Source organism: Phasianus colchicus, chromosome 4 (assembly GCF_987193195.1).
Source record: "Phasianus colchicus chromosome 4, bPhaCol1.hap1.1, whole genome shotgun sequence".
In the NCBI taxonomy this organism is placed as follows: domain Eukaryota; kingdom Metazoa; phylum Chordata; class Aves; order Galliformes; family Phasianidae; genus Phasianus; species Phasianus colchicus.
In genome coordinates this window covers 50,882,257-50,908,389 of record NC_143439.1, presented here as the reverse complement: position 1 = coordinate 50,908,389, position 26,133 = coordinate 50,882,257, and the positions used below count along the sequence as shown (strand labels likewise).

Here is a 26,133-nt window from a genome sequence, read left to right as displayed (position 1 = left end):
GTTATTTAAAAAATAGCCTCAATTGTGGAAAGTGCCTGCTGTCTTGAGCAGCTTGGGTTTTTGTGACATTTTGTTCACTGTTGAGTACACCTTTGCACACAGAAAGGAAAGCTTTTGGACACACAGGCTTTTGAACACTAGGCTGAGAAATATACCAAGATTAAACTAAAACAATGTCTGCGCACCCACAGGCTCACAGATAAGCCACTACTACACGTCTCAGCAAAGTAAACTATGAGGTAAGTCACTTACCATACTTTTAATATACAAGGTATTTGCTTTTTCTTTCTTTCTTTCTTTTTTGCAAACAAAGCAAGCTGTAATTTGTTTGCTGCCTTTTAGGGTGTAGTCTATTCATGTGTAAACATCTCTTCCCCATGATTTGCTCCTACACTCCAGCATCCATTGCTTCAGACAGCTACACAAAAGAACTGTCTCTTCTACTTCTTTCATGTTGCTTAGATCACCCACTGAAGCCCTGAATATCATTCTCTAAAATACGCTTTCATCGTATAATACAAAATTACAGTTATTACAAGTTGACATCTTTTTAATGTCTCCAGTGTCACCCACGGGTCAGAATTCACAATAATCTGAATGAGTCTGAAACCCCGCAATATTTTGAGTGACAAATACAGATTTTCACCCCCCCCCCTTTTTTTTTTTTTCCAGAATCAGAGAAGTGGTTTTTAGCACACAAGCAGTCACCCTGCTCATCGGATTATCTTTGAGACGTTCTGCTTCTATCTCAAATGACAGCCCTGTCCTTTCTGTTAGTCTCAAAAAAATGTAAAGAGTGGAAAACTACTTTCCTGAGTTCTTTTAAAAACCATCTGAGAGCAAGGCTTAAAGTGACACCCTCAGCCAGTCTGACCTACTTTGAGATTCATAGTCTGACTGGAAAGCCCTCTGGACTTGACGCATTTTTTTCTGTTTCAGGTCAACCTTTGTTGCTGAGAATATGAGAATATGAACAGCTGCTTTTTTGTGCAGCCTGTACGTTTTCCATGCTCAGATACCAACCTCAGTGCTCACAGTGCTCAGTGTTTATAGAATTGTATTGCTGATGGCGTGCTGTTTTGCATTAAAAAAAAAAAAAGACAATAAAATGTCAAAAATTGACCTGTATTAAACAGATGGAAGAGGAAAGATGATTTTTCAAAGGCAAAGAAGGGCATACTGTCTGAAAACAGAGATGATTTTCAAGGTTGGACTAGAGAAAAGAGTCTTTCAAAGAATTTCTCAGCATTGTTCAAAATAAACAGGAGATGACATCTGATTAGTTCCAGCAGAACTGGAATAACAGCACTTCTGAAGTAAAAGAAAAATCTGCGTGGAGTTGAAGGAAGTAAGGCAAAGACAAGAACATTAAAGGCAGTGAAGCTCAAAGGAAAGAAGACAGCTAATTTGATTGTGCTAGATCTGCAGTGCTCATTCTTCCTTTATCACCTGTACCCCAAAAGTCTCTGAGCACGGATCCGCTAAGAACTTATTAGCCTACCCACTTTGATCTCCTTTTCGCAGCTTCTCTTTACTGTCTTTTGGATGGATGCTCTAATAGACTCAAGAAAGAGCACCAGCTATTCATTTTGCCTTTCAAACATTTTATCCAAGGAGTGAAAGAGTATTTCTTCTTTAATAGTACAATAATGGGCAAAAGGAGTCTAAAAAGTCTGCTGCAAGGCCTAATCGTAATTCTTAGTGAACTGAATTTGCTGCTGCTGCAAAGAGGAAGGGGTGAAGACATTACTCAAACAAATGTAAGCTATTCCTCTTCTGTGCTAAAAGGGTGAAGCTGAAAGGCATTCAAGAAAGAGTGCCAGATCCGGAGTCAGACAGCGTCACTTAAATGAAAGTGAGAATGCTGGGTAATTCAAACAACTTTTACACATCTTTAAATGACTCTCAAGCCATTTACTAGAATTGTAAAACTGTTATTCATACTGCCCTGGCTTATCTCACAGTATCAGCAGCCTTTACTATTCTTATTTTTAAGGTGACAGAGCATCTGTCCTTCAGTCCCCTCATCAGTTCTCCCTCTCACCCCATGACTATTTCACACATTCCTGTATGCCACCAGCTCTGCCTTTCCGTCATTTTTGTTCATCCAGCTCCACCTCACCTGCACACCTCCTTCCCCCACCAGCTTCTGGGGTTCTTCCTCCTATCCCTCACCTTGTGCCTGAGAGGCTGCACCAGGACAGCCTTCCTCTCTTCACATGTTCAGTTTTCAAAAAACCCAGGGTGAAGATAGGGGGTTAAGATGACTAAGCAAATCACTTGCTTTTTAGCCCCTTCCTTATTCCTTCAGTGAAAGTGAACAGGTTCAGGAAACTGTCCAAGGAGTGATTCCTTCAGGGGGACACCGTACCCCTGCCCCTGCCCAGCAGCCTGGCCTATGCCTGTGCCAGCTCCATCACCAGCAGGAACCAGGTTGCCCTGGATAAGTCAGATCCTTCCTCAAGGCCCAGGAATGAGTTTGGTTACAGAGCTTCTCCTGGTTGTTTCCATGCCACACATAGATGGCCTCCATGGCAAAAACATTCATTCTCACAACACTCTCAAAACCTAGAAAAGCTTTTTCTTTTCAAATGCAGAAGTGAAAAAGAGTAATGAGCAAAAAGACCCTCATAAAAAGGCGCCTTTAACAGCATGACCTTTCTATCCAGGAGAGGAAGTCAAGGGAACTTATATACACGCACCCTTGAATCATGGTTCTTTGTGGGTGACATGGAAGAACTGTCTCACCACTCCAGCACACAGACTGACTGGGAAGCAGCTCTCTAACAGGGACCAAGAAGCCTTGGTGGAGGGCAAGTTGGGTGTGGCTAACAGCCTCCTCAGCTGTATTAGAAAGAGCACTGCCAGTAGCTCAAGTGAGCTGATAATCCACCTTGGCACTCGTGAGACCTCTCCTACGTGATTGTATCTGGTTTGGGAGTGAAGCATCAGTAAACTGGAGTGAGCTCAACAGAGAGCCAACCTGCCTGGGGCACATGTCCTGTGAGAGACTGAGAGAAGAGTCTCTGCTTTCCTACAGTTTGGATCCTACCTGCAAAGCAAGGTAAGCTCTACTCAAGAGAGAGATTAAAAGATTTCTCTTGTTCTTGGTGTCTCAAAGTGGTAACTCAGGAGATGCAAACTTTCAAGGTAGTAAAACACTTAGAAAGCTGTTGGATAACTGTGGGTAATAAAGTCACAATTTCTTCCTCCAAGGAGAAAAAAAGGGAGATGCTATAGGCAACAACAACAACAAAAAAAAAAAAAAAAAGAAAAAAGAAAAAAAGAAAGAGAGAGAAGAAATAAATTACAGGAGAAAGGAAATTAAATTGGGGTCACAAGGAGCAGGGCTAACTCTACCACCAAAATCCCAGGATTACTGAAGGGGAAGAGTGATAGATAGTGCCATCATCTGAAGCATTTAAAAACTGACTCAAATGGCCTTAGCAATTCTACAGTGACTTTCGATAGGTATTTGCCTTCCATTGTAAGTAGCGGTTCCACAGAAAGGGGGGGGGGTGGAGGTTTATTTTATAGACTGCATTAAAAAATCCATTTCTGAAAAGCTTTAAGTTATTACCATAGATAAGCAATGAAACTGAAAAGCCCCTAAATCAAGAAAGTCAGTATTTTTCTTTGACTTTTTTTTTTTACAAGATGTTAACAAACAACAGAAACAAATGCTACAGTTTTGTACAACTAAACTTAAAAAAAACCATATGGGCTCAAATTATTCTGAAGCTAATGTTCACAACTATTCCTATTAAATCTGAACCGCATCATGCAGTGCAGTGGCTGGAGAAGCAATTTCAGAAAGCTTCAGGAGGGAAAAGCTATATAAATGTAAGGGATGAAGGTTATGAAGTATTAACGTGACGCTAAATTGCTGCATATCATATTTGCAATGGGCAGTTTACAATCTGTTCATCCTGATGGATTTAGCACAAGGGAGTCTGAAGCCCTAGCTCTGCAATTTCTGTCTCTGCCTACTAATTTATGGTTAGATTATACGCACAAATAACGTGTTAGAGCCGAATGACTTTGGGACCCTGCTCAGCCCAAACAGCTCCATTATGCTCAGAGGAGCAGTAATAAATGGAAAGTAAGGAAAAGTTCCAGGAGATAATGAGTTTGAATACTAATGACCTAAGCTAATCCAAAAAATAGAAATGCAATTTTTCAAAAAGTACAAAACCCATTTGGCATCTTAATGGCTTATAAAATAAAACAATAATAATGATTTAGTGGATTTAAGCCAAATGTACAAATTTTCCACATTTTTTTTTTCTTTTTCCCCCGAGATGTTGCAGAATTTATGAATGCCTTCCTAGTTTGCTGCAGAAATTAAAATGTACTGCAGAACTCTCTCCTTCTGTGTTCTGTTGGCCATCTTCCTCAACAGCTAGAAATGATCTTTCTTTCGCATCTCAGTCACCTGAAAACTATACTCATTTCATGAAAACATAGGTTGATTTCGATCTTTTATCAGTATTTTATTCTATGGAGAATATAAATTTCCTCCCAGTTAGAAAAATAAATTATTGCATGGATTATTTCAGGACCTTATGATTAAGCATAAATCTTGAATGAAGAGAAAATAGATGGGAATCCATAATTTACAAATGAAGTTGATTCTACAGCAAAGTGTGTTCGTTCATTATTCATATTTTCTTAATACCAAGTAGTTCTGTTAGATAAAATAAAGCTTCTCAACTAAACTGCACAGCTGGCATTCTCCTAAAAAGATGGATAACAGAGTTCCCAAACTGGAAATAGAGATCTGGTCTTCTGTGGTGTATTGTTTCTTTCTTTCATGCAATAGAAATTGTATTTCATATGGTACCACCTGAAACAAAAGAAAACATTAATTTCAGAAATAAGAGGAGGTTAAAAAGCAGTGTTTTCTTAAATGTCAATGCAGTGCCCTTCACAATGCTACATTTCTTTCACATTTACAGTAATTAATTTTCCTCTATTACAAAAGGCAAAGAAGGGCAAAAAGGAAAAAAAACAAAAAAATCTAACTAAGCAGTTATTTACATAGAAGATATACACCAGATTGGAGGTAAAAAGCTACAAAAGACACCTGTCAATAGAATGATGGTTTAGGTACCTGGTCCATGGGTAGAGGAAACCCAGAAAGATCCACAGGCCCTCATTTTCAGGGCAGCATGGGGCTGTCTAAAGCATCCAGCAGGGAGAGACAAGCTGCATGGGAGAGCACTGGCCACACACACCCAGCTCAGTGAGCCAGTAAGATGTAAAGTATTTCAAACTGGGCTTCTGCTGTCTCCATAGAGTTCATTGTGGAACTCTCTTTTAAAGTAGGTAGGTGGTGATTGTCTCCTTGAGAGTGGAAACTTGATCAGTTATTTCATCGCCTCTCCTGGCAGCAAGATGAGGAGTTTTCTGTGTAATATCTGCCTAAATCCCACAGACTCTTTCTGACTGTCAACTCCTGGACATCTCTTTGTGAACTGATCCACCTGCTGCAGAGTGTTCAGAAGTTATCTAAGTAATTCTTACTTAGTGCTACTAAGTATGAAAACTTGCAGACCTGTGCCCAATTTCATTTCACGTAGAATACTTGTTTATAGCAGGACAAAATTGGAAATAAAGAAATAAGAACAGCTTTTTCCACATTCCCAAATGAAAACCACTCTTCAGTAATCATCAGTCAGTCTTTTGAAAGCTGGACTGCCGCTCCTGAAGCCGCATGTGATGCAGAGAAGAGATGTGAAAATGCCCAGATCCAAATCAAGCTCAGTTTTAGTTTTCAGGAAACTATAAAGTGCTTGGGAAAAAAATTGCAGCATTTCTTTAGTACTTATTCTCAACTGAGTGAAAAAGCAAATGCAGCTTGTCACCCATTCTGGTAGTTCATGTAGCTGAGGGCTGAATAACAACATCTGTCTCTCTTTTCCTTTACGCTGTGAGAACTAGGATAAGAAGTGTTTCTTTGGCTGTGAAATCATACTGGAGGCAGCAGCTGCTGAAGCAATCTAGCAAATGTGTAGGCAGGATACAATGCATCAAAAATTGATGCCAGCTAATGGAACAGAGGTTTCAAACAGACTGTACAGTGTCTGTTACAGTCCAGTTCTGAAAGCACACAGGACTGCTTCCCTTCAAAAACTTCCAAATGTCAGTCTTGGAGAAAAACACATCCAGTGTGCACTTTAAGCTGAGACCAATAACCATGCCAAGTACCCTGGAATGTGCTCAGCAGTTTGATTCTGTGAGCTTTTTCTTTCTAAAAGAAGTTTTAATTTAAATGAGTAATAAAGATTTGAACCTATTACAAGAGCAGAAACAGTAGGAGAATTATCTTCTGTGATACTTAAAAAAAATAATAATTTAATATCAGATCAAGTAACTTCATGTAGTCCTCAAATGGATTTAAAACTGCATATGGGCATAAATCTTTTTTCATTGTTATCTACAGGGATTCATGAAAGCATAATACATAAATAAAATTTCATGTTCCAAGAATGGCCAACTGGAAAATCCAGATGTGGCTGAACTCAGCGTCATCACATCCAATTTTATTATGGCTCTAATCACCAGACACTTAGCACTTCTGAGCACTCAAATGATGCTTTTCAAAATCTAGAAGGATTCCATCAATTTGAAATCACACCTACTGTTCTTTACAAACACAATTTGCAAAAAAAGCCTAACTAATCTCACTCTCGTTTCCAAGCGCACTTGCTCTGTGCTTCCTCTGCTAGAATGTTTTGAACAGTTTCACTGTTTCCCCTGCATAATTAGTGTCTTCTGTTGTTTGTGTGGGTGTCTTGCTTGAAGACATACAACAAGGAGTTCTTTTAGATATGAGAACATTTATGTGAAGTCACAATCACATAAGGAAAATCAAGGAATCAGAATGGTTTGGACTGGAAGGGACATTAAAAACTATCCAGTTCCAAATCTCTGCCATGGGCAGGGCTGCCACCCACTAGATCAGGCTGCCCAGGGCCCTGAAAAGCAAAACTATTTTTAGTTATCCCATCTGTTTGTGCTACTAAATTCTGCAATGAAGATATTTGAATACCTCTTTGGGAAGGCAGAAGGGACCTCAGCCCAAACACAGGTAATGTCCTAAACAGACCAGCACTGAATTAGATGTTAGTGTGGTATTAGACTGGACTCTGTACAGCTGAATTTCTACGTTGCTAGGGAAAGGAGATATCCTTAGGAAATGACAGCAGTGATGCCAATCTGAATGTAGCTGGGTAGGAATCAAATTGTCTCATGCTTACTTGCTTACTTGCTGATCTCTTGTGCTGCATGGGAGGTGACATGTCCACATGCTTTTGGACTGCTAGAGAGGAAAAGGATACATCAACTTCTTTTATTTTTGTAAAAGTGGTTTTCATCTTTTTAGCCATATATGTTCCTCCCCTGTGCATCCTCCCTGTCAGTTACCTGTCATCTACCTTATGTTCCAATTTTGTAATTCATTTTACCTGCAGATAAGATTGTGCCTTAAATTATACATTCACTGGGAGACCAACTTGTCTTGCTTAACTACACAGCTATCTGTCACTCAGAAAGAAATACAGAGATGTGAAGCGCTTTACGTATTCAAGGATCTGAAAGCTCTCTATAAAGAGAGATGAAAGTGCTGATGGCAAAAGGAAGCACACTAAAATTGTTGGCAATTGCTGATGTGGAACTTTCATTAGCTATTATGCAGCCTTTGACACATCAACCACTTTTACTAAGAGAATTAATGGGAGGCAGGACAGTAAGATTATTTCATCTTGTCCTTTGGGGCACTGACTGTCAAAGAGACGGATGCAGTAAATAAAGTGCTTAGGGTAACAATGACCAAATTGTGTGAACTTGATATAAAGACAGCCCAGAGCATGACACTGGACACTGTTAAAAAATAATAATAAATGTCCACAACAGTTGACAGAAAGACAGTTTTCTCTTTCTCCCTTCTTCCCTCCATTTTCTTCCTGTTTTTCCTGTTCTTTCTTTCTTTCCTTTTCCTCCTTTCCTCCTCTCTGCTTTCCTCTCTTCCTTCTCTCCCTCCCTCAGTCCTTTCTTCTTTCCTTCTCCCCACTCTTTCCTTCCTTTTCTCCCTCCCTCCTTCCTTCCTTTTCTTTTTCCCTTCCCTCATAAAATGACAGCACTTCAAACAAGAACTGTCAGTTCAGTATCTGCCTCTAATTTCCCCAAATAAGGCAGAACACTGTTCTGTCCTTAGTCAGCTGTGAAATCCTTTAATGCTCCTTTTGAGACAGAGAATACAACACTGCTTCCCTTTAAAAAGGCAGAGGACAAAAATTGTGAGTGGGCTCACAATACTTTCCAAACCATACATGTGTGGTTGTTACTCTGCTCTGATCAGTGCAAGACTGAAGTGTGCCTGTGGCATCGGAGAGGCCAGCGAGCCCGGAAGCATCTGCTTTGGGGAGGACAGACCACCACCAAGGGATGGACACAGACACAGCTGGAGAAAAGTACCTTTGTTCACCACATATAGGGCTGTTCTAATGAGCACAGTGAATTGGCTCTTATTTGTTCACTTTTATTTCTTACTGCAATAATCCTTTTCCCTATACTGTTTTAGGGAACTGTCATTGAATCAGGTGCATTCAGAAATATTAGTTTCCTTATGGTTTGTCATGCTGAATTTTTTAAGTTAAGGAAGCCTAGCTTTAATATATCAATTCAGTCTGTCGTCTTCTGATCTGCTCTCCTGGATTGCTTATCAATGCACCTTCTTGTTTCTGTCTTTTTATTTATAACAGAAAAGAATATTCATTGTTGACACTTCAGATTGAAAAAAAAAACCAAAACCAAAAAAAAACAACCAAACAAACAGAAAAAAGCAACAGACCCAGATAAACATCTCATAGCATTTTAGAGCTGCTAAAAATAATAGTTGATGCCAGTAGGGTTCATTAAGAGTACAAGTTGATGCGAGTAGGGCTTCATAAGTTAAAAGCACAACACAATCTCTTAGTTTTAGCTGGGAGCAAACATTTATTGTCACAGTGCAATTAGTAATGAGGAGTCACCAGAAGAGACTGAAAAAGAAGTTGGGTCTCCAGGGCTTTATTCTAGCATCCTGTCCCCTGAAAAGCAGTGCCTCCTAATGCAAACGTTTGCCCTGAATAAAACGCTCATGCTTTCTAACCAAATAAACAGCAGCCTTGAACTCTGCAGTAATTCTTATGTCACCATTTGACAGCAGTTAGGAAATGTATCTACAACTGTCACATATAAACAGAGAACTGTCTTACAGCACCTGAGAGACTTCACTCATTTATTTTTTTTCAGGACAGTTGCTAGTATGGTGGTTTAATGAAAGATGGCAGAAATAGAGAAGGATTCTTAACTTCAGCATTCAAATGTAATAATAATAGTTTTCTTGAAAACATACAGAGATATTCAAGTTACCTAGGCTGAAAAGATTCTCCTTTGTCAAAGGATGCAGAAGATGTTGAGAGTTCTATCAGCTGAATATTTTCTTGTGTGCCTGTTGGTATGTGTGTGCTTAGAGATATGCATAGTCCCCATTACTTCCTGTCCATTGGTTACCACCACACTGCCAGACTTCATTTTATTAAGCATTCAGAAAGAAATCACCCGTATTTTACTTACTTTGATTTAGTACGTTGTCAAGAGGAATAGAGCATGTTGGGGACAAAGTTTAACATAGCTAACAGAGATCTCCTCCTGTCTCCACAACATTTTAAATCATGTCTTTCCCAGGAAGATTTAAAAGCAGTAAAATAGATGGATTAAAAAATGAATCTTATCAAACCTTCATTTCAGAACTCTCAAGGGTACTAAGATATAGGGCACTACAAAAAATCCACTTATATTTCACATCTTAAAAATGATGGACGCAGAATGCAATGTTGTTTGTTAAAAATGAGATTTCCTTTCTGAAATCTTAACAAACAAAATGAAGACTACTTATTTCCTGCTCCTTACAGCTTGTGTTGCACTTACTGTGTAGCTAATGTCATTACAGAAAAAGCATAAACACTCTGTGCTGTGGTTGATGTTTTCTACAAGCAGATTCAGCTACGTGGAATCCAGAAAAAGCATCACTCAAAGAAAAGTGGTTTGCTTGAAATACACCTCAGCAGCTGAGGTATTTTCAAATGTGTTCCTCTATAAAGTGTGCAACTCCAGAGAAGGTGCCTTGGCCAAACTGAGAGCTCATCCAACAGCCTGGGCTGCCAAGATTTAGAAGTGTAAAACACAAGTGATTTAAAAGCTTATGTGCATGCAGGGGAATGGGCACACATTAGCTTTAGGAACACAACCTCATGGCTCTTGAGTTACCAACTTGCCTCACAGATCCAGGGCAGGCACTGTAGTAACTTTTATCGTTAGGACTGAAGTCAGATATGGAGAAGGGCAGCTGTGAGCACTATCACCAGTGGAGCTCTGGCAGATTTTTATCTCAGGTTAGAACCCTTCTTTTCTACAGGCTTCACTCCAAGTTCCTGTATTTGTGATTTGCAATCCATGTGTTTTGGGGAACCAACTGAGAATGTGATAGAAAGGTTATGCTCTTTGATCAAGAGGCTTCTGATACTCCACACTACCCTTGTTGTGAAACAAAGAAACCAATCAGATTTTATCAAGTTGATCACATCTGTGAATGGCTTTGTCAATTCTTTGAAATTAATAATCTTATTATTTTTCAGTCTCAGTACTTAGGCATTCATGCACAGCACTTTAATGCAGCCAACTCTTCCCTGTTGAGCAAACTAGTCCTTGCTACCAAAGACCAAAGCGCTACAGACTTAATAATGACCCTAGCACTCATGAGAGAAGTAGATCACAGCCTCCTTCCACATCCAAAGAAACCCGATGTACTTTCAGCCAGCAAGATTTACTGCAAGCTGTAACTGCAGTGTTGTTAGCTACTGATCCACCCACAAACATAAGTAGTAATGAGCTGCATTTTTGGATGGAGGAAGTGTTTCTTTGCAGGAATTGAAGCAAGACTGAAACAGAAAGCACTTTTCTTGAGCTTTGAGTCTATTCCTGTGAGAAATGTTATTCAAAATCCAGTTGCAATGAAAGACGAGATGCAGATCTAATTCTTGTTTCTCCAGGCACAAGTAAGTCCTTCTCCAGCTACACTCTTAAATAATTTTTCCATCCCATGTCTTGTGACATTAAATAATCATGTTCTGAATATTTATCCCACATACTGCATTCATTTCACCTGGCTGCCAGCAGTCCCTCTGAAGGAATGTTATGACCATGAAAACAAGACTGTTTTGATACAGCACAGCACTGAAACAAGCTTATTTGGTGTTTCTCAAGACACCTAATCTTTTTCTTTCAGTGACAGGCTCAGAGATTAAACAAAGACATTACTTCAATCAAAAGTGTCCTGAGTCTCATATGTTATCTCACAGAGTTCCGATTAGAACATCTACAAAGCTGTTCCATTCCTCCTTTCTATTCTACAATACAATACAGAATATATAAGAGAATAAAAGCAAAAGAGGTACCAGCAGATCAATCTGAATGGTTACTCCACCTCCAGGAACACAGACATTAAATATGCATGGGAATGGACCATAACATTTTGTTTCTAGAATACGAAGTTTTGTGAGCACAATAGAAAGTCTAATGCTGAAGTGTTTGGATCTCCTGCAGAAAGGAAGAAGGAGCCCTACAGAAAAGCTGATGGGAGTCTAAGAAAACTTATGACATCCAAGTGGCAAATAGATGAACTCAAGTGATCTGAGAGGTCTCTCACCTGTTATAAAATCATAAAATCATAAAATCATTTGAGTTGGAAGGGACTCTTAAATGTCATCTAGTCCAACTCCCCTGCAATGAACAGCTCAAACAGGTTGCTCAAAGCCCCATCCAGCCTGACCTTGAATGTCTCCAAGGATGGGACATCCATCACCTCTCTGACTTTCCAAGTCACATTATCTATCTCTTGGTAGCCTCATTTTAGAACAGTAACAATGTCAACTTTCCATCTTTGTAAGTTCTCATAAGATCTATGGATGGGAACCACTTAAAAATTGCCTGTAGTTTTGTGATAATATGCTGCCCCATAACCCAGCTAGTCTCTTTCATAAGAAAAAAAAGAATCTAGAATCAATTATTATTTGCCAGCATTGCTGTTCCAAATTGCTTTTTTAGCTCTGCTATCAGTGCACAGCTTTGCTGCTTATGGTTCCATATGAAGCACAAAAAACCAAAGCATACATCAATATTTTTAATATGTGGAAAAGATTCATTTTTGAAAATACATCATCCAATTTAAATACATGTAAAGAAGAATTTCTTACACTTTTAGCCTTAAAAAGTCACCATAAAAAGTAATATAAATCTATGTAAATAGCCATAACCCTGTTTATAAAATTGATGTTAGTCTGTTTGTATTATTTATTTGAGTAATCTGTTTCTAGGCATTACAGGTATTGTCAGGAAGAGGTATATCTTCACTGCACTTTTTTTTCAGACTTTTTCCAATAATCTTGACTTCCTGAAGCACTTACTAGAATACAACAGCCAAAGAAAGTTAGAAACAGTATACTAGCTTTGGTTCCAAGCCGAAACCAACTTCTTGTCACTTACTGACAGAACAATTAATTTATTTGTTTTGTGAATTTTATCATTTCAAACACATGATTATTTCCAGAAATTATTTGAAAACTGCTTCTCTCCTCTGCCCTTGTCAGAAACAAATATCAGCAAATTGCTGATGTCTAGGATTCAATGTTCTATACCAGAAAAATAGAGTCAGAATTAGCACTGCTGCTTTCAGGAGTACGCAGCACTTAAAAGACTAACAGATTAGTTTACAGATAACTCTTGGTACCAGAAGGAAACTTGATTTTGTTTTCTTGCCATCTAGCTCCCACAAAACACATTTTCCTGTTTGTCATCTCATATATTTGGCTAGAAGATGTAAGAACTTTTTTTTTTTTTTTAGCAGATGACACCACATATGGAGTACTGTGTCCAGTTCTAGACTGCCCAGTTTAAGGATAGGGAATTTCTAGAGAGAGTCCAGTGGAGGTCCACAGAAATGATGAGGGGCCTAGAGCATCTCCAGGCTGAGAGACCTGGGACTGTTCAGCCTAGAGAAAAGGAGACTGAGAGGGGTTCTTATCAATGCTTATAAATATCTAAAGGGCAGGACTCAAAGTGAAAGGGGCCAGGCTCATTTCAGTGGTGCTCAATGACAGAACAAGGGGTAATGGGCACAATCTGTAACACAGAAAGTTCCATACAAACATCAGAAAGAACTGATGACAGTGGCAGAGCACTGGGTGAGGCTGTCCAGAGAGGTTGTGGAGTCTTGTTCTCTAGAGATATTCAAAGTCCACCTGAATGTTTTCCTGTGCAACCTACTGTAGGGAGCCTGCTTTAGCAGGGGGTTGGACTAGATGATTTCCAGAGGTCTTCCAGCCTCTACGATTCTATGATTCTGTGAGTCTGTGTTTGCTTAATACTAATGCTAAAAATACGAGGCAAACAGAAAAATTTGAGCACTGTAAGGTACTTACGTACATTCAATACTTGATGTACTCAGATACAGTGTTCTTGTTCAGGAATTATGGGCAGTATCTTTATGGCCTGTGCAGTAAGTGAAATCGGTTCTTCGTTGGTTTTCACTGTTAAAAGTTAAAATATTTTTAACTCACATTGTTAAACAGCAAATACATCTGCAGAGTGTTTGAATATGCAAGTCTGAAAATCATTGAGAGCTATCTGATTACAAGACAGAGGTGCATAACCAGTTTTTCAATAGGATTTCAGTGTCCAGAGATGCAGATGTATGTCTGGAAGTCCTGCAAGTATTAACCATGTTCTGGTATTTCACTTCTTCTGCATGCTATTTAGACTACAGTAGGCTGAAGTCTTTATGGAAAGCAGCTGGGAGGTAGGCAACTAAGTTGCTCGTAAAAGTTTACTGTTAGTGAAAATACATGCAAATTTGGGTTTAACTAAAAGTCTCCCTGTATGGAAACTGTTGAGTCACGGCCTGAACCACTGATTGATCACCTGAGGAAAGGACTGAGTCAGCCCTGGGAGCACAGGTGAAGGCAATTCAGCTATCTGACCAGAAGTCATAGGCAAAGCCTGGCTGCACCTCTCCTAGACTCCATTTAAGGGCTGGCCGCCACTGGGGAAGGATCTCTTTCTGAAGGTCTTTCCTCTGTGGAGTCTTTCCTGCTAATCTAGATCTTTGGATACAGGTGAGCATTCCTTCCTGCTTGTTTCTTTTCCCACTTTCACCATGACAATCTTTCCAGCTGTAACACTAACTGTAATGCTCCCCAAATACAAAAACCTATCACTGGCTGGTTGAGAAGAAACAAATTTAGAATGTAAACTTTCCAATTCATTTTCATATGAGGATAGCCCAGATGATTGTCACACAGGAATATTTGATGTGGTTTCAGATAACTTGTCATATGCTCAGGGAGAGTATCTAGGTCTCATATGGTAGTTAAAAGAGGTAGCATCATGCACCTCAGAAACAGGGAGTGATGCAATGATGCCTTTAGCACACTGCCAGTAAATATGCTGATACAGTATCTTACTGGAGTACAGATAAAGAAAGACTGAAATAGCGTTGCTAGGCTAATGAAGTCAGAGTTATTGATGCAATAATGCATTTTTCAAAGAACTACAGAAGAAGTAGAACCAAAATAGTTTAACTTCAGGTCCACCCTGTCTCTGACAATTCATGACTTCAGTAAACTTACAAGTGGGTTTCTGCTGTGTTTATAACAAGAGAATGTAATATATGTTTAGCTTCATCTCTTCTTCACTTACTGTATCAACTGACCAATTAAAAAGTGGAGTTTAGATCTTGGTAATTAAGAAACTGAATATGAAAAATAAAGTTAAAATAAACCTAGGGCAAATTTTAAAAACGGATCTTATTTCACCCTCAGGCTGAACCCCGGAAGAATGAGAATGTAGGCTTATATTTCTTTCAGAGCCTATGTGTAACACTACTCTGCATGCATGCAAACTTAACAGAGAAAGAAAAGGCCACTCATTTAAAGCACCCTACAGAAAGCATACAGGAGCTATAAAAGTTCGTAAAGATTATCTGTTCCTTCTTGGTTTTATTCTCCTTTCTGAAACAGCAAAATACCCTAAGTGGTAATTAACTTTCACATTTTTTTTCTCTGGAGATGTTGCATCTTTGTAATGAGCAAGTCTGTGTTTAGTATTAAACATCATAATAAGCTTTGCTTTTCCCAGCATTATTTGTCTAAGTTACAATGGCAAGGACAACAGCTATGTCAGGAACTAACTGGGAAGGATCAGAATCAAATATGTGATGCATCAATTGGCCAAGATTAAGCAAATCTCTCCTGTCTTGGCTTTGCATCTAATTAATGCTGAAGAAGTTGTATCATGTCTGTCCTCGTGCTAAAAAGAAAATGTATTGCAGAATACAAGGACTGAATCTGAATTCAATGGGATGGCAGCCCTAACACTACTGAGCCAGGGATTGCTTCTACTTCCAACCTGTCAACTAACCTGAAGTTGCAGCAGTGCCTCAGAGAGATGGTAGAATGTGGCCCATTTCCTCTACTCTTGTAGGCTAGGAACTATTATTTTAATATGATAGCATGGAAAGCAATGTAGGAATTCAAATGACTGATGGGCAACTTACCTACTTGTTTCTTTCATGCAAATTATAGTTGCAAAGCATGCTTATATCAGATGCTATGGATGTCACAAAATGTAAATAGTCCAGAAGACAACAGCAGGCCTGAAAATTTGAAGTTTTATTCTCCAAATTCTGGTTGTCACTGTGATCCTGCATTGACCTTCTTTAAGAATGAGTTATAAAACTACCATTCAATTGCTTAGTAGCTGAAGGTCTTTTTTAGCATTTTATAGCATGTGTTTTAAACAAGCCACCCCACTTCTTATGTTCCTGAAGTGTCCAAAATTTCTGTATCTGAGAACTGCAACTATTTCTCTTTGCTTGCAGCATTTATGCTGTTCTTCTATTTTTCCATCTCTCTTAGCCTGAACAAAGAGTGTCAAGCCATGCACTCAGATTTGCTAATGCATTGTCTTTTATTTTTATTTTTTTCTTACTGGCATACTTTAGGCTTTTTAAGAATTACTTTTCCATTTGAAATGTAGATATAAATGTTGATGTACTGGTCTCTTGCTTCACTGGATAGTTTTAAGTGTTACACTTTATGCTAAGACTGAGCTCTGTGTCACAGGCTGGTGGCTTTTGTTCAAATTGACCACAAATTGTTCCCCTAAGAGAAACACAGCACACCTCCTCAGCAGCAAAAGCCACATGAACTGCTGGCCATCTGCCGCAGCCTGACCCCTAGGTATGGGTAACTTCTGCTCTTATTGTTGTATTGGGAATGGCTCCTAGCCTTCAGGAGGAATTTCCGTTGCTGCTGGGAATAGAGGCCAAAACACTGATGCTGATCTTAACTACCAGTGAGCTCAATGAACCATGGAGTAACCAAGTGCTGCGTGCATTTGCTGACTCTGGGCTACATTCATTTTCACTAGAAAAAATTTATAACTCTAAGATTTCAGATAAGTAGCACAGATGTGAACATACTAATACATCTTGTAACTCACATGCTAGTGAAATCTCAATTGAAAATGCTACTGCTTCAATAAGTACAGTCTTTGGAATACTCAGCACCGTGACTGGGATAAGTTCAAAATCTGTTTTGGCAAATGCAGTATGAATGTGAATTAATTTGGCATGGCTGAAAGCCAGGAGTGTCATAATATAATCAGAAGAAAACATACATTGGAATTAACTTTGCATTACTGTGAGCAGACTCAGAGATTGAGTCAGGGAATCCTGTATTTGTATACCAAAATGTAATGAGCCGAAGTATGACTTTGTGAGTCAGTGGAGTGTTGCTGAAAATGAGAGAAGTGAGACACAATTTCAGCAGTGTAGCAGGCATTATGTCTGAACTAAGATAGCTCACAAAGACTGTAGAGTGCTAATATGATGATATTAGCAATATGGTTTCCTTTCTGTACTGTACTCTTCAAGAACAGAAGTGGGAAGAAGACTTTTTTCAGCAGACTTTATGCTGCATTCAAAATAGGACAAAATTGAATGTCATTTTTTATATGCTGGAAAAATGAGATCTGGAATTTATAGAGGTAAACTTCTAGTATGAACTCGCACTGTATCTTTTAACCCACATACTTTCATTAATGAAACTTCTATACGAATCTGCCAGGCAGATTCACTCATTGGTATTAAACCCCTTATTTATGCAATACATATTTCTTATGAAACTATTTTCTTTTCTTTTTCTATTTCTTTTCCTTTTTTCTCTTTTTTTTTTTTTAATGGTGTAGTATATAGTTCATACACACTGTTCTACTCGAAACAGGTAATTACGTACCACACCCCCAGGCTTAAATTCTTTTTAGGATACATCTATATGAGCACAGCAATATTTAATGAGTTGCTAATAGTGGAAAAGGTATTTAAGTGGTTTGGCAAAAGTGGATTAAGGAAAAGGTATACGAGCAGCGTAAGTACAGCCACCTTCCATTTTGCTGGAATCAAGGTGATTTAAGCAATGAGTCACACATGACAATTTAGCAGTTTCTGAGGTCTTTTAGAACACCTTGGGGAATACTACCTAGTACTCATAATTGCTATTATTAATTTATTAAGCTGTTCCAAAACCTTTTCTACTGCCTCTTCAATTTGAAAGAAAGGAAGTCTTGAAATAAAAGCCTCTGATGTGGGAATCTCCCTAAGATTCTCTGTCATAAAAATCAGTTTCTTGCTCTGTGTTCATCTATACTTTGAACTGCTACTGTCAAATCCTATCCAGTATGAAAATGTTCCATGTCTGGAAATATAGGTCAGCCATTTAAAGAACTTCTTGCACTGAACAAAAAGCATCCTGTGCTGTTGCAGCTGAATAAAGGGAAACTGCATTGTCAGTTTAAACCATACAAGGGAATGTTTTACAAAAATGTAATGACAGATCCAAAGTCTAGATAACGTGTACCACTCTGTACGTACTTCTTTTGGCTTAACAGAACAGTCATGATACAATCTACATTCATGACCAGAAGAACACACTAAAGCTTCCCTAACTCACTGTATGTGCCTATTCCTTTAAAATACTATGATTTTCTTAAGTCATATTAGTTATTATTTCAGTCCCCCCTTGGAGAATATACTGTAGATCTTTCCTCCTTGCCACTGGGCCGGATGGTAATGATACATGTACATAGTGGCAATAACAGTTTTACGTATGTGCTGTGAATTATCTGTTTGTAGTAACACATTGATACTAAGCCACTAATTTATTGTGTCTGCTTAAGGAATTATTCTCAAAGTATGAGTTTCCTTCTTTGGCTTTCCTTATCCTTTCTGAACTCTGAATGCTTTGAGAAGTATCTATACATCTTTTCATCCATGAGATACCTTCCCACCCCCTTGTAATACAGAGTTGTTTATTTTCATTACAGTATTTCCAGGATGGTTGTATTGTCTTCAGTGAATCTCAGTGTTATGTTTCTAGATTTCAAGCTATATACTAATGATAAATTAAGTACTATCAAGGGCTGTCAAATAAGTAACCTCTCACAATTTATAACCTACTATCACAGTTGCAAATCCTGGAGCTGGAATGAAGTAAACACTTTCCATATGGTTCTGATTCTACTTTAAGTTGTATAAATTGGGAAATTATCTGGATTCAGTAGAATCATAGTGTGTGAAATCAATATCAGATTAGAATAAGGCCCATTGTTGCAGTCTATACAACTAAGCATCATTATGAGTTAAATGTATAGACTGAAGCAGGAGGAACATGGAAGTAAGAACAACAAACCAATATGGGATTCCTGTTCAGTACAATAAAACTACATTTGAATTTCCATAAAATTTCATAATCAAAAATGCCTTTGGATATTCAGCACTAAAGATGACATTGTGCTAATAAAACAGGTATGGTGAAGCTACAAAGACAAAAGATGTCAGGGAGATAATCCCTTTCCTGGGGGATGAAAATAATGAGCTCATAAATATACCTTAGAGGTAGCTTGTGCTTTAAAACTGAGGAGTATAAATTGTACTCCCAGGAGAGCTCAGACAGACAGGGAGATATTCACTCTCTTCTAGGTAAAATTGAAATGCCATGAGTTACTGAGTTGCAGAGGGAAATTGCGTTTTCTCTAATTCTTCAAGAATTGACAGGACAAACAGTGAGGCACCCAAGCCTAGACAAATTTAAAACCATTTATTTCATTTACTGGCTCTGTAGCTGTTCTTGTTCTGAATTCGTTCAAAGCTATTATTCTTCATGTTTATGTTTATCCTTGAAAAGACAGAGCTCCCTTTGTGGAACCAGAATTGATTGAAGTTATTGAAGCATGTGACTTTTCCTGCAATATCAGTAACACTCAGAGCCATATTTGCTAATTTACCCTCACACAGATTTATTATTAAATCCTAATTTCTGCAACTAAAACTTTGAGTTAAGCCATGCCCCTTAATTTATCTGTGCTAAACACACTATACTTTCAGAAGACCATACTTTAATACTGATCTGAAACTATTAAATTTTACTTTGTTGGAATTTTTCCGTAGCACTGCTAAGTGCCAGCAGAGACATTCTCTGAGCCATTTTCTGCTATCTTTGTCCATCCCATCCTTTAGTAGCGGATTTTGTCAAGTCATAAATACATACAGCACACACATGATTGCACTTGTGTACACTTTCCATACACTAACAAAGTACTTGGCTGCAAGACTTTAAATATGGCACACAACATGACTAGCCATTAAATTGAAGTATTAAAAACAACAAAACAACAAAGGAGAACAGTCCTTAATGTAAATCATTTGGGAGACTGACAGAAGCATTCCCATATAATATATGTGATTGTACAGACTCATTGTGAGAATTATTTATTTCTGATATAAATATGTTTTCATAACACAAGCCAGATCAGTTTTTCATAGGATCAGGGTAACTCTGGAACAAAACAGAGGCATCCCTTGAAGGAAAGACTCAAAACCATTTCTTGTACTCTCCATGTTTCAAGATGTTAGCTTTTTATTTCATTTTATATTACCTACCAGAAAATAGATGAACTTTAGTAGCAGAAATGGTTCTTACATCATGACTGGAACCACTTTTCCATTGATCAGTAGAAACTGTTGCTGCTCCTCTATGCTTACAATCTGTTTTAAACAAAATGAGATATTCTTAGCTATAAAATTATATGCATCAGTCATTAGAGGGAAAGTGGGTAAACACCCTATACTTAAACTGTTTAACATCTCGCATTTAAAAAAAAAAAAAAAAAAACAGGAATGTTTTGTGATAAGGTCTTGAGAAAAAACTTAGCCTGATGTTTCTTATTTTCCAAATTATATTTTATGTCTTTATGCTTGCCCTTTTCAAATTATTCTTTTCCTCCTCCAGAGCATGTACCTTGAGAAAATTTTGGAAGGTTATCAAAAAAGTCACTCTGCACGTTCCAGTGGAGGTAAAGAATCTCACTGCTGACAGTGGAATAGCTAGAGTTGAGTGTACTGGCATCCTAGGAAGCCTACAGCTTATTTGCTAGTGTGTGGTGTTCACCTTTGGGAGCGCAGTGTAAGAACAAGCTCTGTATCACTGAGAGAAAGGTAGAGATGATCTTAATAGCACTGATCTGTAAAGATAAAAGTCCAGGTCTCAGCATCCAACAACAGACTTGCCCCAGTATTTTTATTTTGGAAATGCTAAAAAAAAAAAATCATCTTTAAGCAATTCATAAAATTGGCACTGTTTAGGTCATGGTATTTTGTGAACACACAAGTGAGATATAATATGCTGAAGTCCTAGGTCTGTATTCTAATGGTTAATGTTAAAGGAAGCTCTGGAATTGGCTTTAAGGCAAGACTGGAAGAATAATGGTGAAAGAACTAATTTCTAATTTAGCTCCTTTGTCATGGATCAGTTGCAACCTCCTCCAAATTTATTTGGCTATTTTATTTTATGCACTTTTGGAAATAACTTCATTAATGTTTCAGAGTCTCAGCATCTGTCAAACAGAGTATCTTGGAATGTCTCGAGGAAATGAGTAATTCCACATTTCTTAACAGATTTTAGCAGTGCTCAGAAATTAAGAGAAAAAGTACTGACTGAACTATGACGGTAAAAATTCATAGCAGCTGTTTTAGGCACACAGTAATATTCTGACAGATTCTTCAGGCACCACTGAAAAAAGCAGTACGTAGACTTTTGATTAAAGATGGCATAATGTATACATATAAGGAATAAAACTTTCAAATCTAATTTTTATGTGCTTGTCTTTTTGCCAGTAAGATACTGATGTTGTACATGATGTTATAAATTGTAAATTTAACTAATAAAAACACTATTCCTCTACTAACTGGAAATGTTCTGTAGAAACCGATCAGAAATCAGAAGCCCCCAAAGGGCATCTTTTCTTTCCTGCCTGTGCCTACAATTCTGAAAAACTTGCATTTAATAGAAAACCAGTGTTTAAGAGTAAAGGTAGTAAATTGTTAATCATCACTACTAGCAGCTCTGCATTAAAATGAGATGTTATGACTCAGAGCGTAGACAATCACACCAATCACACTCGTGACATTTGTGGTAGCTTTCAAAATGCAAATAAAAGTCCTTCAAACCAGAGCATTTAATAGCCCACTTATAAAGACCTATTTTACAGTTCTTGGAGTTTGTACATACATTAAATAGCATTCAGACTTTGGTTCCAGCAATAAATAAAAGGTCGTGCATTTTAACCAAGATAATATGATGAGGTGATTGTTTTGTCATTTTGAGGGGCTGTCATTTTAAGCAATTGTTTCGCTTATTAATTAAAAATATATGCATAAAATATTTACATTATGGAGATACAAAAAATCACAGAAACATTCTGATCATAGAAACATCTTGTGTGTAGGCACTCTTCTGCCTTCTGTTCAGCTGTCCTTAAAACTAAACTCCTATTGCTCTTTCATTACAAATCTGCCTGTGGATGTAGTTAGGATGATAATGGGAATGCGTGTAGCTTATCATTTTTTTATTACCCTTGTGACCAAGATCTCCATTCTGTAGCTCCTAACTACAAGGAGAATGGACATCTGTCTGTTAATAGGAACTAAGTGCTGGTTCTCAAGAAGCTTCCTAGCCACTCAGGCCTGACACAAGTAGAAAGTCTCAGGAAACTGCTGTGAAAAGCATTTGAAAGCTATTCTATTAGGTAAGAGGTTAAATAACTTTTCACAGTGATGAAAGTGTGTGCTTCCTGTACCACATAGCTCTGACTTCTAATAAAAAAAATAAAGACCAGCAGCTGATGAGAGGTCAATTTTCTGCATAGATTTTGTGTAGAGGACTTTATTTTGGTTGTCCAAAAGTCTCATGCTTAGAGTACTCCTACACTTTTATTCTTGCTTATCCATGGTGTATTGCTAGAAGAAATACTGTGAATCCTAATTTCAGACTCTGTCTCCAGTGAATTGCATAGGAAGAGCCTGTTTTGTTCAATGAAGGCAATGTGTAGAAATAATTGTTTCTGTTTCAAAAGAACAAGTTATTCCATAGAGGTGTTAGTTTTTGAATTGCTTTGAGTAGGAAGGGGTGTTTAAATCTGTTTGTAATGGTCATTGGCTTAAGACTTAAGACTTACATCAAAGATCAGCTGTATTCATTTCATCTACTGAAATGAGTCTGAGACCAGAAGTTATTTAGACAAAAGACCAGAGGCTACCAGTATTTGTCAAAAAAAAAAAAAAAAAACACAACAAAAACAAACAGACTTCATTTAGCAGCGAAAAGCTTGGATTTGCATCCACAATTCAAAGATGAAAGGGATCAATCATCTGAGTATTCCAGAAGTTTCTACCACATAACGATTAAAATACTGTTGTCTGAAACACATTAGACAATAACAAAGCTATTGATTATTATATTTTTCATAATGTAGATGTTTAGTTTCATGTAAATGAACTTGTTACTTACAGTTTTGGCCATTTTCTTGGACTATTTTGTAGATGACAACTGAAACAGTCATGACAATGACAACTGGAATCATAGTGAGCCATATGATCTTTGTCATACACATTGGATCTGTTCATTAAATGTAAAGAAATCAAATTAAGCTGGAAATCACAATTTTACATGCAGCTCAGCCAGTAAGAAAATGCTTCAAAGATCAACATTTATATTTAATGTAAAACAAGGAAAATACATATCCTCTCTTTGTTAGCTTTTTAATGGGACACAGAAGAAAATTATTCACTGTTCAACATTCACCTCTACTGGCACTCAATTTCCTGGTCCATCTTCACGTATCAAAGAAGGAAAAATATTACACATAGAAATTTTCATTTTAAAAAGTAAGAAAATACCTCCCATAGAAAACCTATGGGGAATTCATTTAACAAAAGCTACTTTGGGGAAGAATTGGTGAGAGTCTGGGCGTGTGCAGGAGGAAAGCTGCTCTTTCAGACTATGGCTACTAAGAAATTAACCCACGTTCCTGTGGAATCAGTTCAGTACCTAGTGCAAGCCTGCACTGTGTACCACAGAGGAAGGGCATGGAGAACTTTCCTCCCCAAAAGACCTTTGAAACCTCTTTGGCACTGCATGCTAATGCATACTTTGACATTGTCTTATTTAAGATATTATAAAAAAAACAACAAACAACAATTTGACTCTGACTCATAAAATCAAATTACTGGCTACAGCCAAACCACTGTTTTCCCTCTCTTGGTATAGAATACTATAATTAGACCTATACTAACTTTGAATGCCTTCTCCTCTGAGAAGTCAAGAGGTAACTACCAGTACGGCTTTCAAGTAAGCACAGTTCATCCCTCCTAATTCATAACTAAAAAGTACTTTTTATAGAAGTCATTTAGGCCTTCTCCTTTCAGACAGGGTACTGTACTCCGTCTTTTAGTAACTTGTATTGGCTTGCATGCCAATAGTGTCCAGTCAAAGCTCTGTGTACCTCTCTAGCTTTGTTTTGAAGTAAGCAAAATAGTTGTTAATTTTTATCGATAACTTAAAATTACTATTAGGAAATGGTGATGAGATCATAGCTTTGAATGTAGTGGGCAAGTTGAAAACTATACTCATATGTAGTCCTATTAAAACAAAAAAATTAAAGTGCCCTCTCTTTACTAGGATATAACCTGGAAATATTTTACACTGGTTTATCCAACTTGAAAACACTTAACTTTCCCAGCAAAGGCATAGCATAAAATGCATTTGCCTTAAAAAACTAAATGAATGCAATGATTTAGCAATTCCCCAATGAAAAGTGTAGCATACATGGGCTGGAAGGCCTGACTGTGGTCAGGCAATCTCCTGTACCACAAAGAGAAACTTAAATAGCTGTCATGCTGTCCCCTGGGAAAACTAAACCTAGCTCAGCGGAATATTTCTTTTGTAAGTAATGCTGAAAGTAGAATGTTGCTGCACAACATTATGAAAAGTCAAACTTGTCTAATGGTTGTTCTGCCTTCAAAGTTAACTGGAATTGTTTAATTCACCTTCTAGACAGCAGAATTATGCCATTATGGGGGAGGGAAAAAGAAAAAAATGTAATTCCAGCTTCTTTCAAACATGCATTTTGTAAGTCTGTCATCATTAAGTGGAGAAAAAAAAATATGAACATTTACAGACGCTTATTTTTCTGCCTTGTTTCTAGGAAAAAAAAACCACCAAAAAACAACAAAACATAGCAAAATGTGTCAGTTGACTACTTATGATGGTCTTTTACTAAGGGATGATCAAAATTGCATTGTTTTGTTGTGAAATAGCTACAAATAGTTGCTGAAAGCAGATAACTACCTACTGCAAATTTTTTGCAAGTTGCAAATTGTTTCCAAATCTCCTTTGTAACTTACATTCCACGTAAGACTTCAGTTGCAGTGAAATGTTCATACAGTCCTTTTGGTCATTGATCATATCCATGAGACAAGAGTGATTTAGGTATTCATCAGCTGCATTTCTTCCTCTGACTATGGAGTTGTTGATGTGGATTTCCAGACTGTAGTAGGTACTGTGCTCTACTTCTTCGTTTGCATGAAGCATGGTGAAATTAAAATATTTATAAAAAGAAATAGCATCTTCTGTGTTCACTTCAGATGAGTCTTTTGCTACAGGAACAACAAATTTACCAAAAAACAAACAAAACAACAACAAAAAACCCTGTTAAATAACAGTATACAATGACAGACAACTCTCAGAGCAATAAAATATTTTCTCTGTCTTATTTAAGAAAATAAATAGTGCATTTTTACATTACTGACTATAATAAAATGGACAAAAGGATGTAATGTGCAATCATCCTGAACAGCTATGAGGAATACTGATTATTTTTACAAAATACATTTCCCCAGCCAATTATTGCCTTTTTTTTTTTATCTTATAACTAGCTTCAAATCTTTTTGTTGTTGTTGTTGCTTTGCCATGTGTTGTCAAAGCTAACAAAGCAAATAACTGAGCTATGAAAGAAAAGAAACAATAAAAGCTGTACAGTGATAGACATCTGCAGTGCACATCCAGCTCATGTGCTATTAGTTGCAGAAAGCCTTTGTTTCATTTCAAACCACAAGCTGTGAGGCTTGTAGAATGTCAACAACAAATATAGGTAAATGAGACATTGTCAGTAGTGTTAGAGTTGTATGTGTATAAGTGAGAACAGAGTTTGTCCACATATTTGCTTGTTTTGGTATTTTCCACGTTTGGAAGGACAGCTCTATTTTTCAGTAAGGAAATGATGCAGTTTTAAGAGAACTGCATTTCTCGCATTCAGGTCTTGGCCTCTTGCTCCTGTTGCTGGCAATGTTAGCAAAGCAAAATTCAGAAGCTTCTACTCCTCCAAATGTTTTCAGATACACTGCAAGTGCATAAGGCACAGAAGGAACATATTGCTACTACTCTGAAAGACTGTGGATGTTGCTCAGTGTTTCATACTGCTGGGCCTGTCCTTATTCAGTGCTGCCTTCTATTAAACAAGAAATGCCACTAAACTATGGACATCATAGATTATATGCACAAAAATTTATTTAGTTCTTTTAATTTCTGCATAGCTGCCATTTAAATAGTTACCATCTTCAATTTATTTCTTCAGATACTT

At 37.6% G+C, this 26,133-nt stretch overlaps 1 protein-coding gene across 4 annotated transcripts in view; it reads right to left on the bottom strand.

Annotated features, from left to right (window-relative positions):
- Positions 1-3,629: 3,629 nt before the first annotated feature.
- Positions 3,630-26,133, bottom strand: part of TMEM156 (transmembrane protein 156) — a 29,122-nt gene continuing 6,618 nt past the window's right edge. For 2 of the 4 annotated variants that reach the window (XM_090139559.1, XM_031588476.2), the window contains exons 3-7: positions 24,899-25,150; positions 23,004-23,111; positions 20,099-20,203; positions 13,528-13,631; positions 3,630-4,846 (exon numbers count right to left, since the gene is read on the bottom strand). In XM_090139559.1, the coding sequence (XP_089995685.1) occupies positions 13,546-13,631; positions 20,099-20,203; positions 23,004-23,111; positions 24,899-25,150 (551 nt within the window). In that variant the 3' untranslated portion in view covers positions 3,630-4,846; positions 13,528-13,545. Of the gene's footprint in view, positions 4,847-13,523; positions 13,632-20,098; positions 20,204-23,003; positions 23,112-24,898; positions 25,151-26,133 lie in introns of all 4 variants that reach the window. The other 2 variants (XM_031588477.2, XM_031588478.2) reach the window with 2 other exon arrangements.